General features: G+C 42.0%; 1 protein-coding gene across 2 annotated transcripts in view; it reads right to left on the reverse strand.

Moving 5' to 3' along the window:
* LOC125336179 (cohesin subunit SA-2-like) overlaps positions 1–16,352 on the reverse strand; it is a 64,012-nt gene extending 47,660 nt beyond the window's left edge. Inside the window, exons 1-8 of one of the 2 annotated variants that reach the window (XM_048324458.1) lie at positions 16,265–16,352; positions 15,982–16,150; positions 12,171–12,378; positions 11,523–11,607; positions 10,764–10,910; positions 9,233–9,329; positions 8,150–8,226; positions 2,201–2,272 (exon numbers count right to left, since the gene is read on the reverse strand). In XM_048324458.1, coding sequence (XP_048180415.1) covers positions 2,201–2,272; positions 8,150–8,226; positions 9,233–9,329; positions 10,764–10,910; positions 11,523–11,607; positions 12,171–12,196 — 504 coding nt within the window. In that variant the 5' untranslated portion in view covers positions 12,197–12,378; positions 15,982–16,150; positions 16,265–16,352. The remainder of the gene's footprint in view (positions 1–2,200; positions 2,273–8,149; positions 8,227–9,232; positions 9,330–10,763; positions 10,911–11,522; positions 11,608–12,170; positions 12,379–15,981; positions 16,151–16,264) is intronic. The other variant, XM_048324448.1, reaches the window with a different exon arrangement.
* Between the last annotated feature and the right edge of the window lie 45 nt (positions 16,353–16,397).

Below are 16,397 nucleotides of genomic sequence, written 5' to 3' on the forward strand. Positions count from 1 at the left end.
CAAAAAATTTCACATTTGAAAGCAATGTATGCGAGGTAGCTGTGAACAGACAAAGGAGGAAGAAAGTGTGTGAAGGCAGAGCAGAGTAAGTAACTTTCACTGGCATAAACCATGAGCACTCCTGGCCTCTTCTACTTCCTCACAGGTAGCAGTGCTTCCCCACTTCCCTATCCTTCCTCTTCCTGCAAAAGCATGGTAAAACCCAGTCAGAAAATTAAGTGAAAAGTGGAGACAAACAACTGTGGTGTGAACAGGATGGGACTGTTCTTCTCAGCACTGCCAGCTTGAGGAGTTTATCAGGCTAAAGCTTAATGCCAAATACTTGGTCATTCACCTTTACCACCTGCACCTGGGTCTCCAAAAACCCCCACACAAACAGTAAGTGGGCAATACCTTGGACATCATGCAAAAAGCAAGTTACAATGAAACCATAAGTGTCCACAGTATGGTTGATACTGCCAGGAGGAAAGCAGACAGAAGGAAGTTGAAATGACTTCTCACGCAAAATAGAGGAAAGCACACTAGAAAGACTTTGTAAATGGCAACCTCAGACAGTGTGAACATTTATTTCATTTACACCTCACAGATCCCAGGAATGGCTCAGAATATGAATTTGCATCTTGATAGTTTCCAGGTGTGAGTGGAGTCAAGGAACTCCAAAACTTCGTTCACTATGGAGAACTTCATCCTGAAGGCAGGCCACTGCTCAGCTAGTCCTTTACCAGCAGGCAAACACCTTCTCAGCCACATTCTAACACAGCTTCACACCCAGCATAACCTGCTGTGTTGCTGTGACCCAGCCCACTGTGGCACTGGGGCAGCGTAATGCCAATCAATCCCAGCCCATCCCCGGGATAGAGTTCCCCGAACAGGCAGACTCAGAGGGTGGGTCGAGGGGCAGCTCAGAAGCCTAAGCTGCACCCCCTGGGCGGTGCCCGGGTACAAGCCGCCTCCCCTATTACTCGGTTGTTCACTGGTTCTTTGTTAGAACTCCCGCCTCTCTGTTTCCCCCAGTGGCTCTTGTTAAATTGTATCCTCCCCCTAGCTTGTAGCTCATTGGTTGTTTTCCCCTTTCCCCACAGCTTTCAAATTCCCTATAAAACCCAGGACAAGCCTCGGAGGGGATCCCATAGCATTCCATCCCTTCCAAGCTTGTTCAGGTTGGAAAATTTCTAACAATAAACCTGTTAGGAGGCAGACCAGAACAGCCTCCCTCTTCCTTTGTCTCCGAGCTAACTGAGCCGATCCCATCGGCTCCTGCCGTGTTCCCTCTGCAGAGAAGCCAGCTAGCCAGCCCAGCCAGCAGCTCCCTTCCTGATGCCGAAGTCGCTTCAGCGACGCACAGAAGTAACGCAGCTGGACTCTCTCTGACCTGGGGCTCACCAGAGCTCGTGCCTCGAGCACAAGTACTGCGTTAGGTTGGCGCCCAACGTGAGTACTCCTGAGCTTACAAAGTACTCTTCATGCTCTTCTCTTGTAACTTTCTTTCCAAAGCACAGGGGCTGCTGCTTTCTTTAAAGAGAAATGCAAATACAGACTGATCACATGGCTGGCTGCAACCCAAAGCACATTGGGAATTTGGAATATGTTCCTGACCAGGCTGTAAGAGTCAGTTCAGAGCCCAAACAGTAGTAGCAAGTGCCAAAACAGAAGGGTAAGTTTCCAGGAAGCCTCAGTCAATGCTCCTTGATCATGACATGGACAGTAGAAAGACCACCTACAACTTCAGGAAATATCTTCTTTATCACCATAGCTTACTCCTCAATCTGAAAAGCAGCACAAAATACACAAAGACCTCCCTCACTTTTTAAGAGCATTTCTACTGTCCATGTTTATCACACTGGGGTACTGTTTAATGGTAATATGCATGCTGTAAATATATACCATACAGGCATATACCTAAATTTAGGCACCTAACTTGGGATTTCCTTAGATTCCTTTCATAACCACTAGAGAAGCAACTCTGCTTCCAGAAACCAGTCAGATTAGGCCCATAACGTAAGTTCTTCCAAAGAACTATTCAAATCACTCAACGGAGTGATGTGAGCTCCCATTCTTACTCAACCTGGAAATATTTCCTTCTTTCATACAGAGTCTACAGAAAGAGAGAAAAGTCAAAATGAAGCGCCAACAAGGAGTTTAGATCAATTCCCCAGAGAAAAGGCTATACTACAGTTGTGGAGAACTACAAGAGCCCTACCATGTCCACCGGCCAAGTAACTGTCAGGATCCAAGGATAGGCCATGAATTTCTTGTACTGCAACCCAGTTTCCTGTAACACAGGAGGCAAAATTTTGAAAGCTTGTTAATGAAATGGCACAGAGAATTCATGGACAAAAGCATTACAAAACATGCAAGATATTTCGAAGGCCATTAGAACTTCAAACAGTGTGTGTTACAGGTGACCTACACAATCCAAAATATTATGCAATATCTAAATCTTTCTCATCTGGGTTTTGGTGCTTTTTATAACCAATGACAGAAGAAAAAAATACTTTTTATATAAAACCTGAGTTGTCTTGTTACAAATAGGAGATAACTTGTTTTCAGAATTTGTAAGCAAACATATACAAGGTTTCATTATTAATTCTAAGACATGGCTCCTCAGCAAGTCTAAGTATATATCCCTTTTCAACATTTGGTACCTAGATACTGTAAAATATCTAAACCCTAAAAAAAAAATTCTGAGCTTTTTCAAACTAGAGATAAATGTTTTCAGCACTAGTGTGACTTGATTCAAAGATGTTTTCTCAGCTCTGCAATTATTCCAAGACAAAAGGCATGAAATCTAGAGTTCTTTATCAGTTCAGTGAAGCTCAAGTATTTCTGTCCCCATCTAGCTGTACAGTTATGCACAAAACTCTTCCCTTCCTAAATGTTTCAGCAACAAAATGGGAAAGGGAAGAAAAACTACTTAAGAACAAAGAACTGCAAGAAGTAAATGTCACAAGAAGGAACAAAAGCAGAAGAGAGAAACAGAGTACCTTAAAATAGAATAAAAACATAAAACAGTGTAAAGACAAGACTGTCTCATCACTGAGGAATACCACAGCTCACAAAGATGAAATAAATGCCTCAATGACCACATTAAAGCCATTATCTGCTTCCAGTATCAGTACAAATTTTCACAGAATTACAGAAAGACTGAAATTGAGAGGGACTCTTTGAGATCACCTAATCCAACCCCACCTGCTCAGGCAGGGTTAGCCAGAGTAGGCTGCCCAGTGCTGTGTGTGACCAGCACCTCTGCTCTCAACCCCTGGTGACATGGTTAGCATAACTAATGCCATTTTAAGTAGCAAGCAGCCCTTCTCTGTGACCAAGCAGGTCATGTATTCATTCACTCCCTCTTCCTCATTACGAGGCCCTGAAGGTCCTGTGAACCAAGCAGACAAATCAAACAGATTAATTCCCCTCCCTCGTAGTCTCATGGTTCCTGGATGCCAGGCCAATTACTCCCTGCCTTGAAGGTCCCAGGCATCCAGCCAGGGAGGTCATGGTGATGAGCCAGTCACAGAACAGGGAAGCATCATAGCACCCAGAGCACTGTCAATAAAATCAAGGTACTGCAAGGCCAAAGTGGTGAACTTTGACCAGAACTCCTGCTGGACAGTGAGACCTGAGCTATGTTATAAATTCTATATTATGCTATTATATTGATTCTGCTTGTAGAAATCCTGTGCCATTTTAATCATAAATTCTGTGCTATACTAATCATAACACAGTGTTAAGAAATAAAGCTTTAATTGTAACTACAATTGGTGCCATCAACATTCTGTCAAAGATCCCTAAAAGTACATGTCTGTTCCCTCAGTGGCAGGTGATGCCACGTGCAGTCAAATAACATCTTCAGAGACTCCACAACCTCTCTGGGTAACCTGTTCCACTGTCTGACCATCCTCACAGTAGAAGTTTTCTTGTGTTCAGGTAAAATTCTGTACATTTCAGTTTGTGCCCATTGCCCATCTTGGCTTGCCTTTGTGCTCACTGTCTCACTGTGCACCATTGAGTGGAGCTGCGCTTCCTCCTTGTCTGACACATGAGGTATTTTAACATATGGGTGAGAATCCTCTGAGCCAGCTTCTTTACAGACTGAACAGGCTCAATTCTCTCAGCCTCTCCTCATATCAAAGATCATAAATCATCTTTGTGGCCCTTCACTGGACTCACTCCAGTAAACCCATCCCTCTCTTGCTCTGTAAGGTCCAGAATTTGACTCGGCACTCCAGATGTAGTCTCAGTAGTACAATCAGAGAAGAAAGATCACCCGCCATGACCTGCTGGCAATGCTCTGCCTAATGCAGCCCAGGAGGTTGTTGGCCAACTTTGCTGCAAGGGTGTGTTGCTGGCTCGTGTTCATTTTGTCACCCACACAGAGACCCTACTCTGAAGAGCTGCTTTCCAGTCAATCAGCCCCCAGTGTGTAGCAGTTCACGGGGTTTCCCGCTGTAGAATGTCATGAGGTTCCCCTCTGCCAAACTCTCCAATCTGTTGAGGTCCCTCTGAACAGCAGAACAACTACCCGATCTAGCAGCTAATCCTCCTAGTTTTGTATCATCTGAAAACTTGCTAAGACTAAACTCTGCTCCAGCTCATTATTAAATATGTTAAACAGCACTGGCCCAAATATCAAACTGGGGTAGAGCACTAGTGACTAGCCTCCAACTGGACCTTTTGCCACTGATCATTTTCCCATAGGCCTGGTTGTTCAGCCAGTTTTCAGTCCACCTCACTGACCACTTCACTAACTCATACTTCACCACCATGCTCATGAGGACATTATGAAGGACAGAGTTTAAAGTTTTACTGAAGTCAAGAAAAACAACTTCTGCTGTTCTCTCCTCATCCACTGCTGGGGTTTTAGTTGTCCTCCTGGTTTTTTTTTCTCTTAAAGGAATTTTCCCCATACATGTTGCCAGGTGTTACAGTGCGGATACTGTAACACACGTATCAAACAAGGAGGCCCATGGAAAAGAAATATATATGGACTGATTCTTGATAGATGTTTCAGAGATGTTTATTTCTCCAGCCACATGGCCGGGATTTGCTGAGGAACTGAGGCAATCACGGGACCCGAGGGTCCCTGCCCGCGCAGGGGAACACAAACCAACCAATGGGGAACAAGGCTGACCAGGGGCAGGGAAACCCCGTGTCTCCCCCCCAGGGCCCCTCTCCCAGGGCCACATGGCAGGGGGGAAGGAACCCCGACAGCCAGGGGACAAATTACTGGGTGCTTAAGAAAAACAAAAGACCTAGCCACAGAGGTGGGGTGCATCTGGCTACTCTCTTTCACCTGGGTTTGTGGGCAGCCAGTTCTCGGTGTTTGGATGGAGAGAGAGGCTGCTTCTTCAGCTGCCTTTCTTCTACCGGAGAGACCCCGGGATCCCAAGCCCGCCTTCCCTGCCCCACTGGGAGCCCGGCTGCGGCCGCCTTGCCCCCGCCGTTGCTTTGAGCCTTCACTACTCTGTAGCCCTGCTCACCCTGCCTGCCCAGACCTCCAGGGGTTCCCACGGCAGCTCCGCAGTTTGGATACATCTCGTCTGCCACATGGGATTTGTGGTCATCCCTGCTGTTCCAGCCTGCTGTTCCCAAGGGTCTGGCCGGACACCGGGATCGGCTGCCCAGGGGTTTGTGAAGCCTTTGTTCCATCCTTCCCGGGATCCCAGGGCACCAGAGCCGCGTGCTCCCCGAGCTCGCTCCGGAGCGCCCCCTGCAGCCGCGTGGGAACCATCGCACCTGCCCTGCTCACCGGGAGCCGCCAGCGCCCCTGCCGGCTGCGAGCGGAACTGCACCCGAGGGGGAAGGGCCCGACAGCCGAGAAGGCTGGCACTGGGTTTGTGATTGTTTGCTGTCACTGCCATAGTTATTGGTGTTTGTTTGACTTGTTATACACATATAGATACATAATAGTAAAGCACTGCTATTCCTGTTCCTCCTGTCTTTGCCTGAAAGCCCCTTAATTTCAAAATTATAATAATTCGGAGGGAAGGGGGTTGCATTTTTTTTCTTCCATTCCAAGGGAGACTCCTGCCTTCCTAGGCAGACACCTGTCTTTCAAACCAATACATCCACCAAATTACTCTCTTCGTTGCAGTTTGCTATCATGTTGGTTAAGCACTATTTCCCCTTTGTAAATCCATGCTGACTACTCCTGATCACCTTCTTATCCTTCATGTGTTTGGAAATTACTTCCAGAATTAGTGTTTTCTTCACCTTCCCAGGTGAGACTGATCAGTTTGAGTTTGCCAGATCCTCCTTCTTGCCCTTCTTGAAAACAGGAGTGATGTTTGCTTTCTTTAAGACTTCAGGAACATCTCCCAATCACCACAACCTTTCAACCAAAAGGGACCTCATGATGACTTCAGACAGGTCCCTCAGCACTCCTAGGTACATTCCATCAGAACATATAGTTTTACACAGGTTCAGTCCATTTAAGTGTTACCTAACCTGATCCTCCTCCACAGAGGGTAAGTACAGTACTCTTTGCTCCAGACTTTCCCTCTGGTCTTAGGGACCTGGTATTTCTGAAAGCCAGTCTTACCATTAAAGACAGAAGCAAAGAAGGCATTGAGTACCTCAGGCTCTTCTGTGTCCTTTGTCACAAGGGACCCTACCTCATTTAACTGTGGGCCCATGTTTTCCTTGGGCTTCCTTTCGCTATTGAGGTATTTGTAGGCTCTTTTCTTGTTGCCCTTCACATTTCTTGCCAAACTCAACTCCATTAACATTTCCCACCAACATTAGTGAGGATTTTAGGAGGAAGCATTGGTACAAGGATCTAGTGCTGCTATTAATTAACTGAACAGCAATGCCATGGTTGAATTACTGAAATCATCATGAATGAACCCTCTGAATGCTAAAAACAAACAATAAAAATCCAAAGGCAAGATGGTATCAAGCAGATATCTGGCAATATTCTCCACTCTCATTACTACTTTCATTATTACTGTCATTAGTTTTCAAAAAATGTTTTCGAAATCACAGTAGTCCCATATGGCACTACTTCTCAACTAACTTAAACCACTAACTTATATTTCCATCTTATTTATGAAAAAGATAAGAGAGAACTTACTTTCTTTACAGAACATGAAGAATACAGCTTCCAAGGCAACTGCAGAACCTGCCTTTTTGCCCACCAAGACAGGTGAAAAGGTTACAGAGCTGTAATACTTCCAGGCTGATGATAACACTAATCACATCTTTATATCTGCCAGAGCGCCTGCACTACCATGAGTGTTATTCAGGGCTAATTTAGTTGGCAAAGAAATGCCAGATTACTAATTCATATGGCAAGACACATATCGGTTCATTTCTGTCAAAAATCAGCCCAAGTGCTACTACACTTCTAACATGAAGACAACTGTGTTGGCAAATTCATCCTCTGTGGGAATTTCTACAGCAGCTGGTCTTTGAGAAATGCTCAGTTAAAACAAGGCTGATGGCTGCTGCTTGACAAATCAATTCAGAGGTGACAAATATGGGGAAAAAATATCACAGAAGCAACTGTGAGAGCACTGCAGAAAATTTCATGTTGCCATTAGTCAAGGAGCAGTCAAGCAGTGAAACAGCAATGTAAAGCTATGCACTTTTCTTAACAATCCACAAGAAACGAGATACTATTTTCACAATTATCTAAAAATCTGAAATGCATTTTTCTTCTTCTATATGACAAAATACAGTAATAAAAAATCGTAATTGTCAGTAAAGCAGAAAGAACGTATTCAAATAAAAGTATCAGCTAAAAATATCTTTGAATTAACTTATCAGTACTCCATATTAGAATTTTTTTAAAGGACCCATCAACCAAATACCAAAGAAACCATTTACCTGTGGCAATGCTGCATTGTATTTACCTCTACAAAGTCACTATCAAAAGAATTCCTAAGAGAAAGATTCAGGAAGACTGCAGTCAGATAGCCCTAATAAAACGCTCAAAATAAAAGTCACTTAAAAAAACCCCATAACCTACTGCTGCTAAAATGGGTCCTTAAACACCAAATTTCTCTTGCAAAAAACCAGGTTTATTTTCCTACATTAATGAAGTGGTACAGAGCTCCTGATAAGCAGCAGGAATTCCATCCATGCTGGCTATTAAGGTAGAGCCTCTTGTTTATATAAAAAAGACACGCAAAATCAAAGCTGTGCCTACCTTATCAAAGGTCTCTGTCATTTTTCGCATGACATCCTTCTTGTGCAAACTTTGAAACATCTCTGCAGTTACCATGCCTAAAAAAGTAGTGTTTTAAAAAGAATTACTGACAACTCTACAACATTATTCAAGTCCAAACCACAGTAAGGACTTTATTAAATTCAGAAACACCAAAGAAAGAGGAATTCTGTTTTATATGTGTACATTGGTACGGGCAACATTATTTATAAAGAGACACACAAATTAATTGATAGGAAAAAGTACTGATGAACAAAACTGAAATTCACATTAGAGAAGAATGCTCTGTACTGTCTGGAAAGGCTATTTTCTCTGTTCTTTTATTTACTTCAAGGACTGACTAAAATTTTGCCCACTGCTAGTCAAAAACCCCAAAGTATTTCCCATATGAGAAGGCATATTAGACAAAGACCTAGAAAAAAATTGAAGTGTAAAAGGTACATTTCTAGCTGCTTAAATACACTCAGAAGTTTCAAACTAACAGGACAGTTTTCTTCAAACTCATACTTGACATCCTGAAGCACTTCACTAGCAGACTGTCCCCAGAAGTCAGTGCCCCAAAGTTTGTTATGAAACAGAAAGCTTCACAACCCCCTAGTAAAAGCAACTGCAATGGAGCAAGAGATTGCTTTTCTAGCCACCAAAGCAGGGAGCTGAATTTGCTAGCTGCTTATTCTCAAACAAAGATACAAGCAAAACAAAAGATACCAGGAAATATAAAACAAATGGCAACTGAAACACTGGATTTTAATTAGAACACTCATCAAAAGCACTGTCCCTATGTGGGGATTCTGCAAAGCAATGTGACATGCCACTTCAGAAACCTGACCTTGCAAACCTTGTTCAAATACAACTCTCAGAGCTGGAATGCTGCAAGCACAGCGTCAAAGAATTTAACCAGCAGCATTCTTCTCTATTTCGCCTGCCCATCTGGAGTTCGTCTTAACGAACAATACAGATTACAAGTACACGATTTACTGGAGAGAAAAATTCCATTTCAGAAAGCACACTTCAGACTACTCTCACACACAGACAGTGGAAAGGGCTATGAAAAGGGCAAATTACCTTGACAGCCTGAGCACTGAATGAAGAAGTTGATGAGATCCAGAAGTGCCACATTCCTGTCTTGTTTGTAAGCTTCAATCCAGTCAACTACTACAGACTAGAACAGATTAAAGAAACTCATTAGTCAGGAAGTGAACACAGTTTGCTGCACTCCACTGAGGATACCCATAATAAAGACAAAAACTAACATTGCTCCATCTCCATTAAATTACAAAAACAAGAATAAACTCCAAGCAATTCTGTCCCATATCTAATAGTTCTAAAGACTCTTTCAAGTCTTAAACTGCTTTAGACAATGTTGCCTTTCACAGATGCTTTGCTTCCTGTTAACAGGGAAAATAACCACAGTTTTAATAAACGTAATATAAAAAAAAAACCTGTCCTCCTGAATTCTTGCTAGCACTGAAGAATCAGTTTAATCTAAAAACAAACAGAACAAAAAATCCACACGCACATTTAGCCTCTGCACCATCTAATAATTAGTATTATACTAGCAATTTATCCTGGAAGTTCTCTTTTTCGCTAGTCCTTGATTCGTGCAGTAGGTTTGAAACAGTTCACATACTACACATAAGTCAACAACAACTCCAAATTTCATCTGTAGGGTGGTACAGCCTACAAACTGTAAGTGACATGGATCTCCTGGGACAAGCCATCCAGGCTTCAACCCACCAGTAGTTCCATACACATCGAATAAATTCCAGCAGCAACAGAACTCAAGCTCTGCTGCCTTTCCAAGACCTTCCCATGATGGCTGGCACAGTAGAAGCCAAGCTCTTCAGGCAGCTCTATTGAAGTTAACACAGCTGTAGCACAGCAAAAGCCATCCACACAAATATCTTGGAAAAATGAAGGTTTCGCATCCAAAACATGAATGTGTGCACACACACACACACTTTGCTTACAGACACTACACACTAGAGACATATGTATAGCTCTATCAAAAAACATCTGGGTCTCCAGATTTTGATACACATATACAAAGACAATATATACGTGTGCTCACAGAATATGGGGAGGTGGGCTTCCTCACATTGAAGAAAGTTGTTAACTATATGGATGCACAGGGAACCTGGCTATTATGCAAGCTGCTGGCAAACTGCATTTGCACAAAGGTAAAAGAAAAATATCAAAAGGCAAGCACAAGGGGGGGGGGGGGAAGTTTAAAAAAAATAGGAAAGGCCTGATTTTCAGAATCCTGGACAACAAAAATTTGCTACTGATGAATTTTTTCTTCATTTTTTTAAATAACTAACTATCTTTTTGTATGCTCAGGCATTGCTTTAGGAAGATCGGTTTAGGTACAATTTCCTTCCTCTTTTTAAATATCTGACAGCTACCTTTTCACTAATTTCTTGAAGTTGCAAGATGTTCTTTCCAAGAGCCATGCTCACAGCAGTTTTCCAATCAAACATGTTTCTTCCCCACCTAAGCCAAAATTTAAATGTTCCACAGTATAAATAACAGAAATGACCACTGTTTATCCATCCTCCCTCCACCAAGTGCTTTCAGAACGCAGTGCTAGGAATACCTGCATGGCCTGCTTCCCCATGCTAACCACTTCAAACAAGGTAACTGCCTCAACCACTTGGCCATTCTGCAGCTGGCTCACTCTTCTGTTACCAGTAGAATTCCTCCTTATGTTTTCACACTGTTCCCGGACCTTCCGCTTCTCTCTCTGAAACGAGACAAGTAAACAAAGCATGTGAGAAAACACAACACACAACAGATACAAGTTTATTTTGCTCTTACTGTAATCATTTCCTCAGGCTGCTCAGTTATGCCCCAGGGGCCCCAACAAATCCTTACCAAACACAACCATACTAATAGGGAATGAAAGAAAGGATCTAACAGTTTGAATTTTTTCTCTCAACAATGAGTTATAACCATAGCAAGACATAACAGAAAAGAAGCTTCTGTACAGTTGCACACTACCCAGAAGGCAATTTTCAGTGACAGCTGTCAGTTCTGAAGAATACAAAGCAAGCCCAGAAGCTCTTCTACATCTTTTCACTCATAGGTTAAACTCACTACCTACAAATTAACATCAGCTGCACACAAAGCACAGCAAAGGAAAAGCACATGCTGAAATGAGCTGACGGTTCAAAAGCCAGCCTTGAGGCTCTGCTGCCAATGGAATTTGAGGGTCAAGCTGTATCCAGTAACTAGCTTTTAGATGCACTGTGATTGTGGTATGTAATACCCCATTTTGTAGCAACTGAATGAGACACAAAATAAACTCCACAATTGAAAAGAACTAAAACTTTTAAAAGCTTTAAAATTGACTTACTGGTGTTTTCAGGTTGCCATTTCTCACACAGTTGCCATTCTGCGCAGCAGACTCTGGCACAGTCTCATCATGGACAGCATTCTCTCTAAGGTGTAACAAACATGTTGAAGGGGTTAGCAGTCAGTACACAGAACTACACACTTCGGGACAAAAGCAGAAGAAAATAAAAGCAAACACGTGTATTTTAGTATTTTTAATTAATTGTTTGGAAGTGGTGACATTTTGTCACTAAAAACCAAACAGCTAACTTTCAAAGCACAACAGAAATTTGGGGCCTTTTTCAGACTATTGGCTTTCCTTTAAGATATGCAGATAATTAGAAAACTAGCAAAGCTATCAAACATATCAAGGAAGTATAAAATAAGTAAATGAAACAGAAAGCTAATGTTGACTTAATGCAGCCTTTGTTGACTTAAGAGCTTTGCACTATGAACCAATAACACAAGTATGCATTCACCCTGTGGGTGCCCTAAGCTAAACAAGGCAGTAACATTTGATGGGCATTTGAAGGGCAACACCTAAAATGAGAGGAATAAATTGTTTTATTTTGCTTATAAAACATGCTGAAGAAAAAAAGACACATAAAAAACTTCACTTTCATGTCATTACTAACATCATGGAGGAATAATTTTATAAAAAAAGATGCACCTTCTGGGAGATCTGAAGCCATACATTTATCTGCAATGAAACCATGCCATTTTTCATCAATCCCAATGCTAACACTGTGCTTTGCCAAAGGTCATGTTTGAGTAGACGAGCTGGATCCCACTTGTGCAGCAGGTCCAGTACTGGAAGCTGGCTGCAATGGCCTCCTTTTAAGCTACAGTGGCCAGGACATGAAGCCAGTTGACTTGTACTACAAGAAGGCATAAAAAGAAAGTAAATATGAGAGTGTACAATTACTTCTATTTTCGTGATACTACTGCAACAAGAGAGTGTACTAACACAAGGGGCCACTTTACAAACAAAAAAAAACAGTGTATTACACTATCAGATGCAGCCTACTCTCCAATATCCAGTGCTGGCTAACACAGATGGAGAATTAACTGTTCTATGGATGCAGAGACAGCTCAACTCCACCTAGGTTTATCAATGCCAGATAAGCAGCTTCTTCCCAAGATTTTGCAAAGCAAAATCTGAGACTGAATAGCATTAGCTGCAGGACCAAGATCCTGATGGTATTTTGTTGGTAAGAGCAGAGAGAAGTTTTTATTTAAACATGTCTCTGTTTACTTTTTCGATCTATTGAGGCACTTCAAGAAGTGATGTAGAATGAGGCTTCCAAAGACTCCTATAAAAATTCTATATAAATATAAAATCGCACAAAAGTATGTAAAATTTCTAAATACAATGCTTACCTTCCCTACAGAGAAAAGTCCCATGAAAGTTAAATTCCATTAATTACTTGTTGTAGAAAAGTTCAAAATGTGCCACAGTGTTTGATAGGTGGAAGCAAGGAAAATAATTCAGGATGAACCAATCCTTATACCAGCCTGGACTTCTGCATGTGGAGAGTGGGATAAACTATAGCTCCCAGATGAGTCAGCATTCTATACGGAATCATTCACAAAAGTTTTCAAATGTCTTCTTTGATTTAAAATTGTGAGCCACTGAGATTAAGTATTCCAAGTACCACCAGAGACTTCCTCACTGAAAAGAACAAACAGCAAGGGACAGCAATACGTATTGCTTTTCTGATGCCAGTTTGCTCTTCCCAGATTCTTCTACAGACCACAAAACCAAAAAGAATCCAAACATGTTTGTCAAGGAGCTGTTTCTCCTATGTGTTTAAATCCTTTCACTCTTGATTTCAAAGCAGAATGCAACACTGTGGGGCTGGACTAACAGGTACTTACTTGCACTGTTTCACTGGAACTACAACTCAGGTGCCAGCCAGCACCATAGTAACATGGGTTACCAGTTTCTGCATTGTACCTCAACATAACACTCAACACACCTTCAAAACCTTTTCCTGAATTGTTTACAAGTACTATTTAGCAACTTACTCCATCCCATAATGAAGATAAATGCATTGCATTTGATTATAGAAACTATATTTGAGTCCAAGTTGTTTTAAAACATTTAAATAATTCAAAAATCAGAACTGCTGCAGGACAGTTCCATCAAGGACTTGTCTGATCATGTACTGCCTTTAGTATCTCTGTCTAGAACACACTTCTTTGAAGGTTTAATTCATGCCTCTCTTTCCCAAGAACATCCTGAAGGACAGCACTCTGGACAGTATCTACTGGCCTTGTGCTATTTGCTTAGTCTCTTCTGTCAGACAAAATGTACTTGTAGCAAAAGGGGCCCAACAAAGTAAGGAAATGCCTGGCATATGGAACAGCATGTTACCAAAGTTCAGCAAAATCTGCAAGAGTGGGAAGACCACAGAACTATAGCCCCCTCATGCTGGGCTACCAACACCAAATGAAATTCATGTGGGGTGAAACCTGTTAGAGTAACTGTCACACATGACACTAAACATCCATCTTAAACACTCAACAAATTTAACTAGGCACCAAATGCTAATATTAATTAGTTTCTGAACTGATTTGGTTACCAGTGCATTGCAGCACATAGCTATGCCCCGGGAAGCACTGGGCAACAACAGACAATTTAGACAAAAGTAGTTGTTTTTTAAAATCCAGATACTAATAGTCATGTTTCTCCTTTCTCTTCTCTTCTTTTTTTTTTTTTTTTCTTTTTTTTTTTTTTTTTTTTTTTGGTAGCTTTTAATACTGTCATTTCCAGTAAGGCTATTCATAAGGCAGGCACAAGCACTTGCAGAAACTAGACCAGCACCTAGAAACTGAACCCCTTGAAACCACTGAGCAATTAAACAGGATATTTAATGGAACTTTTATTTGCACAACTACATTTCTGTTGAAGAAACTGTTAAAAGAATTAAGACGTCCTCTTATCTTCTTAAGCAAAATAGAAACTATCTAGTTGAGGAAGACAGAGGGATCACTTCTGCAGCAATCCCTATACATAACTCCATTTAACATCTTTTCAATTATAGGAGTGCAACGGTAGGTTTGACAAATTTTGAACTAGCTGGGTTTTTTTTCCTCCCCTTGTTATTCTACACCATGTTGAGCAGTTCTGCACTCATATATTCACTGCCTCATGCACTGGAAGAAACAGGTCTTAGCCATTTAGTTTGCTTCCATCAGCAACCAGCAAGGAAGCATAAGCAGAATGCCATTTCTACTTCCACCTCTATACCCTGTTACATATGGCTCAGATACTCATTTTTACCTTGTGTTCCTACCACTTTCACTAGCACTTGAAGTATTACTGATAAGATAAAACACTTGAAGTACAAAGGAAGCCAAGTGCCACATCTAATCCTCAGACATGATACTACTGTGATAACTTCTGAATTCAGTTTTCTTAATAAACATTTAGAACAGATTTGGTGACTCAAACTTGAAAAGAAAACTACCTCTTTACCAAGGAGGTAATATATTCCTTCTGCTGTGGGACAGGAACAATTAATCTATGTTACTGAAAGAATCCTACCTGTACATTTTTAAAATTATAAATTTCAAAACAACTGATTCATCTTTTAGAAGCAACATAAGAAGCTCCAGTAAGCAACTGCCATGTGCCTGCCTAACACTTCTGAAGCTAAAAGGCTGGTTTCAGATGAAACATACTGGAAAGGACATATGGGAAGCTACACGTGTCATCATAGGCTACAACTCTCAGCTTTCATTAGAGCACAGTGAAGCAAAATATGTGGAGCAAATTGGATCAGAAGGTGACAGGATCAGCAAAGACTGGACTGCAATGAGTTCAAAGCACGCAACACTGGACATCTAAGAAGCTGCACTCTTTCAAACCAAACAAGACATACCCAAATGTTTTAACTTTACCTTTTAATCATGTATATTTATTCTAGTAGAACTTCTAATTACCATTGTCAACGCATGACTGACAACGATATGAATACTTTAGATCATCTCAACTGATGACTGAAAAATACATTATAAAAGGAAGAAGACTTGATGGATCCCTGATAAAAAACAATATATAGAGAAGCAATGCCCCCATCAATGCCTACAGGGAGCCTACAGACTACTTAGCGCTCTTCCCCCTCAGCATCCCCAAATTCCCCACTGAATGGAGCACATGCACTCACAATTAATCAGCCTTTTTTTTTGAAGGCAGGTTTATTTCCACTGAGTGAATAAGGCACAGAAAAGCTTGTAAGACCAACGTCCCTGTCAAACAGCATTAAACACTACATTAAGAAAATGCTAAACAGTACATAAAAGGAAATAAAATGAAGATGTTAGTAAAAAAGCACAATGCACAGCAAATCCGTTTCTTCCCCTTTCCACCCAAGACGACAGACTGTAGATTGCCGCGGTATCTGCAAGACACAAACTCAAGGGACTGCACCCTAATTTACTAATAGATTTTATAGGCAACCTGTGCCGGGTCTTACTTTTGGCTGGGAAGGTTACTGGCTGCGTTGGGCTCGGCTATCATTTCCGCTACATTATTTCAGCAGCACAAACAAGCCGACACGACCTTCTGAGGAATTTTCACCGAAATGGAGAGTGTTAAAAACTTAACAGCTCTTCGGCTTTTGCGGGCGGAACAGCGGCCGAAAACTGTCAAGAAAGGTACACAAAGAGACTAAATTCCAAGCAAACCAAAGCAGAAACAGCCCCCCTCCCTTTCCCCCGGCCGCAGGGGAGGATGAATCAGAAAGAAATTAAACCTACCGACACCGCCGCCGTCCTTCCCGGGCGCTGCCCGGCGCGGCTGGCCCGGGCCCGGCACCGGCCCGGCGTCAATCACGGCCGCGCTGGGCCCGGCAGGGGCGGGGAGCGCTGTCGCATGGGCGGGCGGCGGCGC

The sequence above is a fragment of the Corvus hawaiiensis genome, chromosome 2 (assembly GCF_020740725.1).
Source record: "Corvus hawaiiensis isolate bCorHaw1 chromosome 2, bCorHaw1.pri.cur, whole genome shotgun sequence".
Classification (NCBI taxonomy): Eukaryota; Metazoa; Chordata; class Aves; order Passeriformes; family Corvidae; genus Corvus; species Corvus hawaiiensis.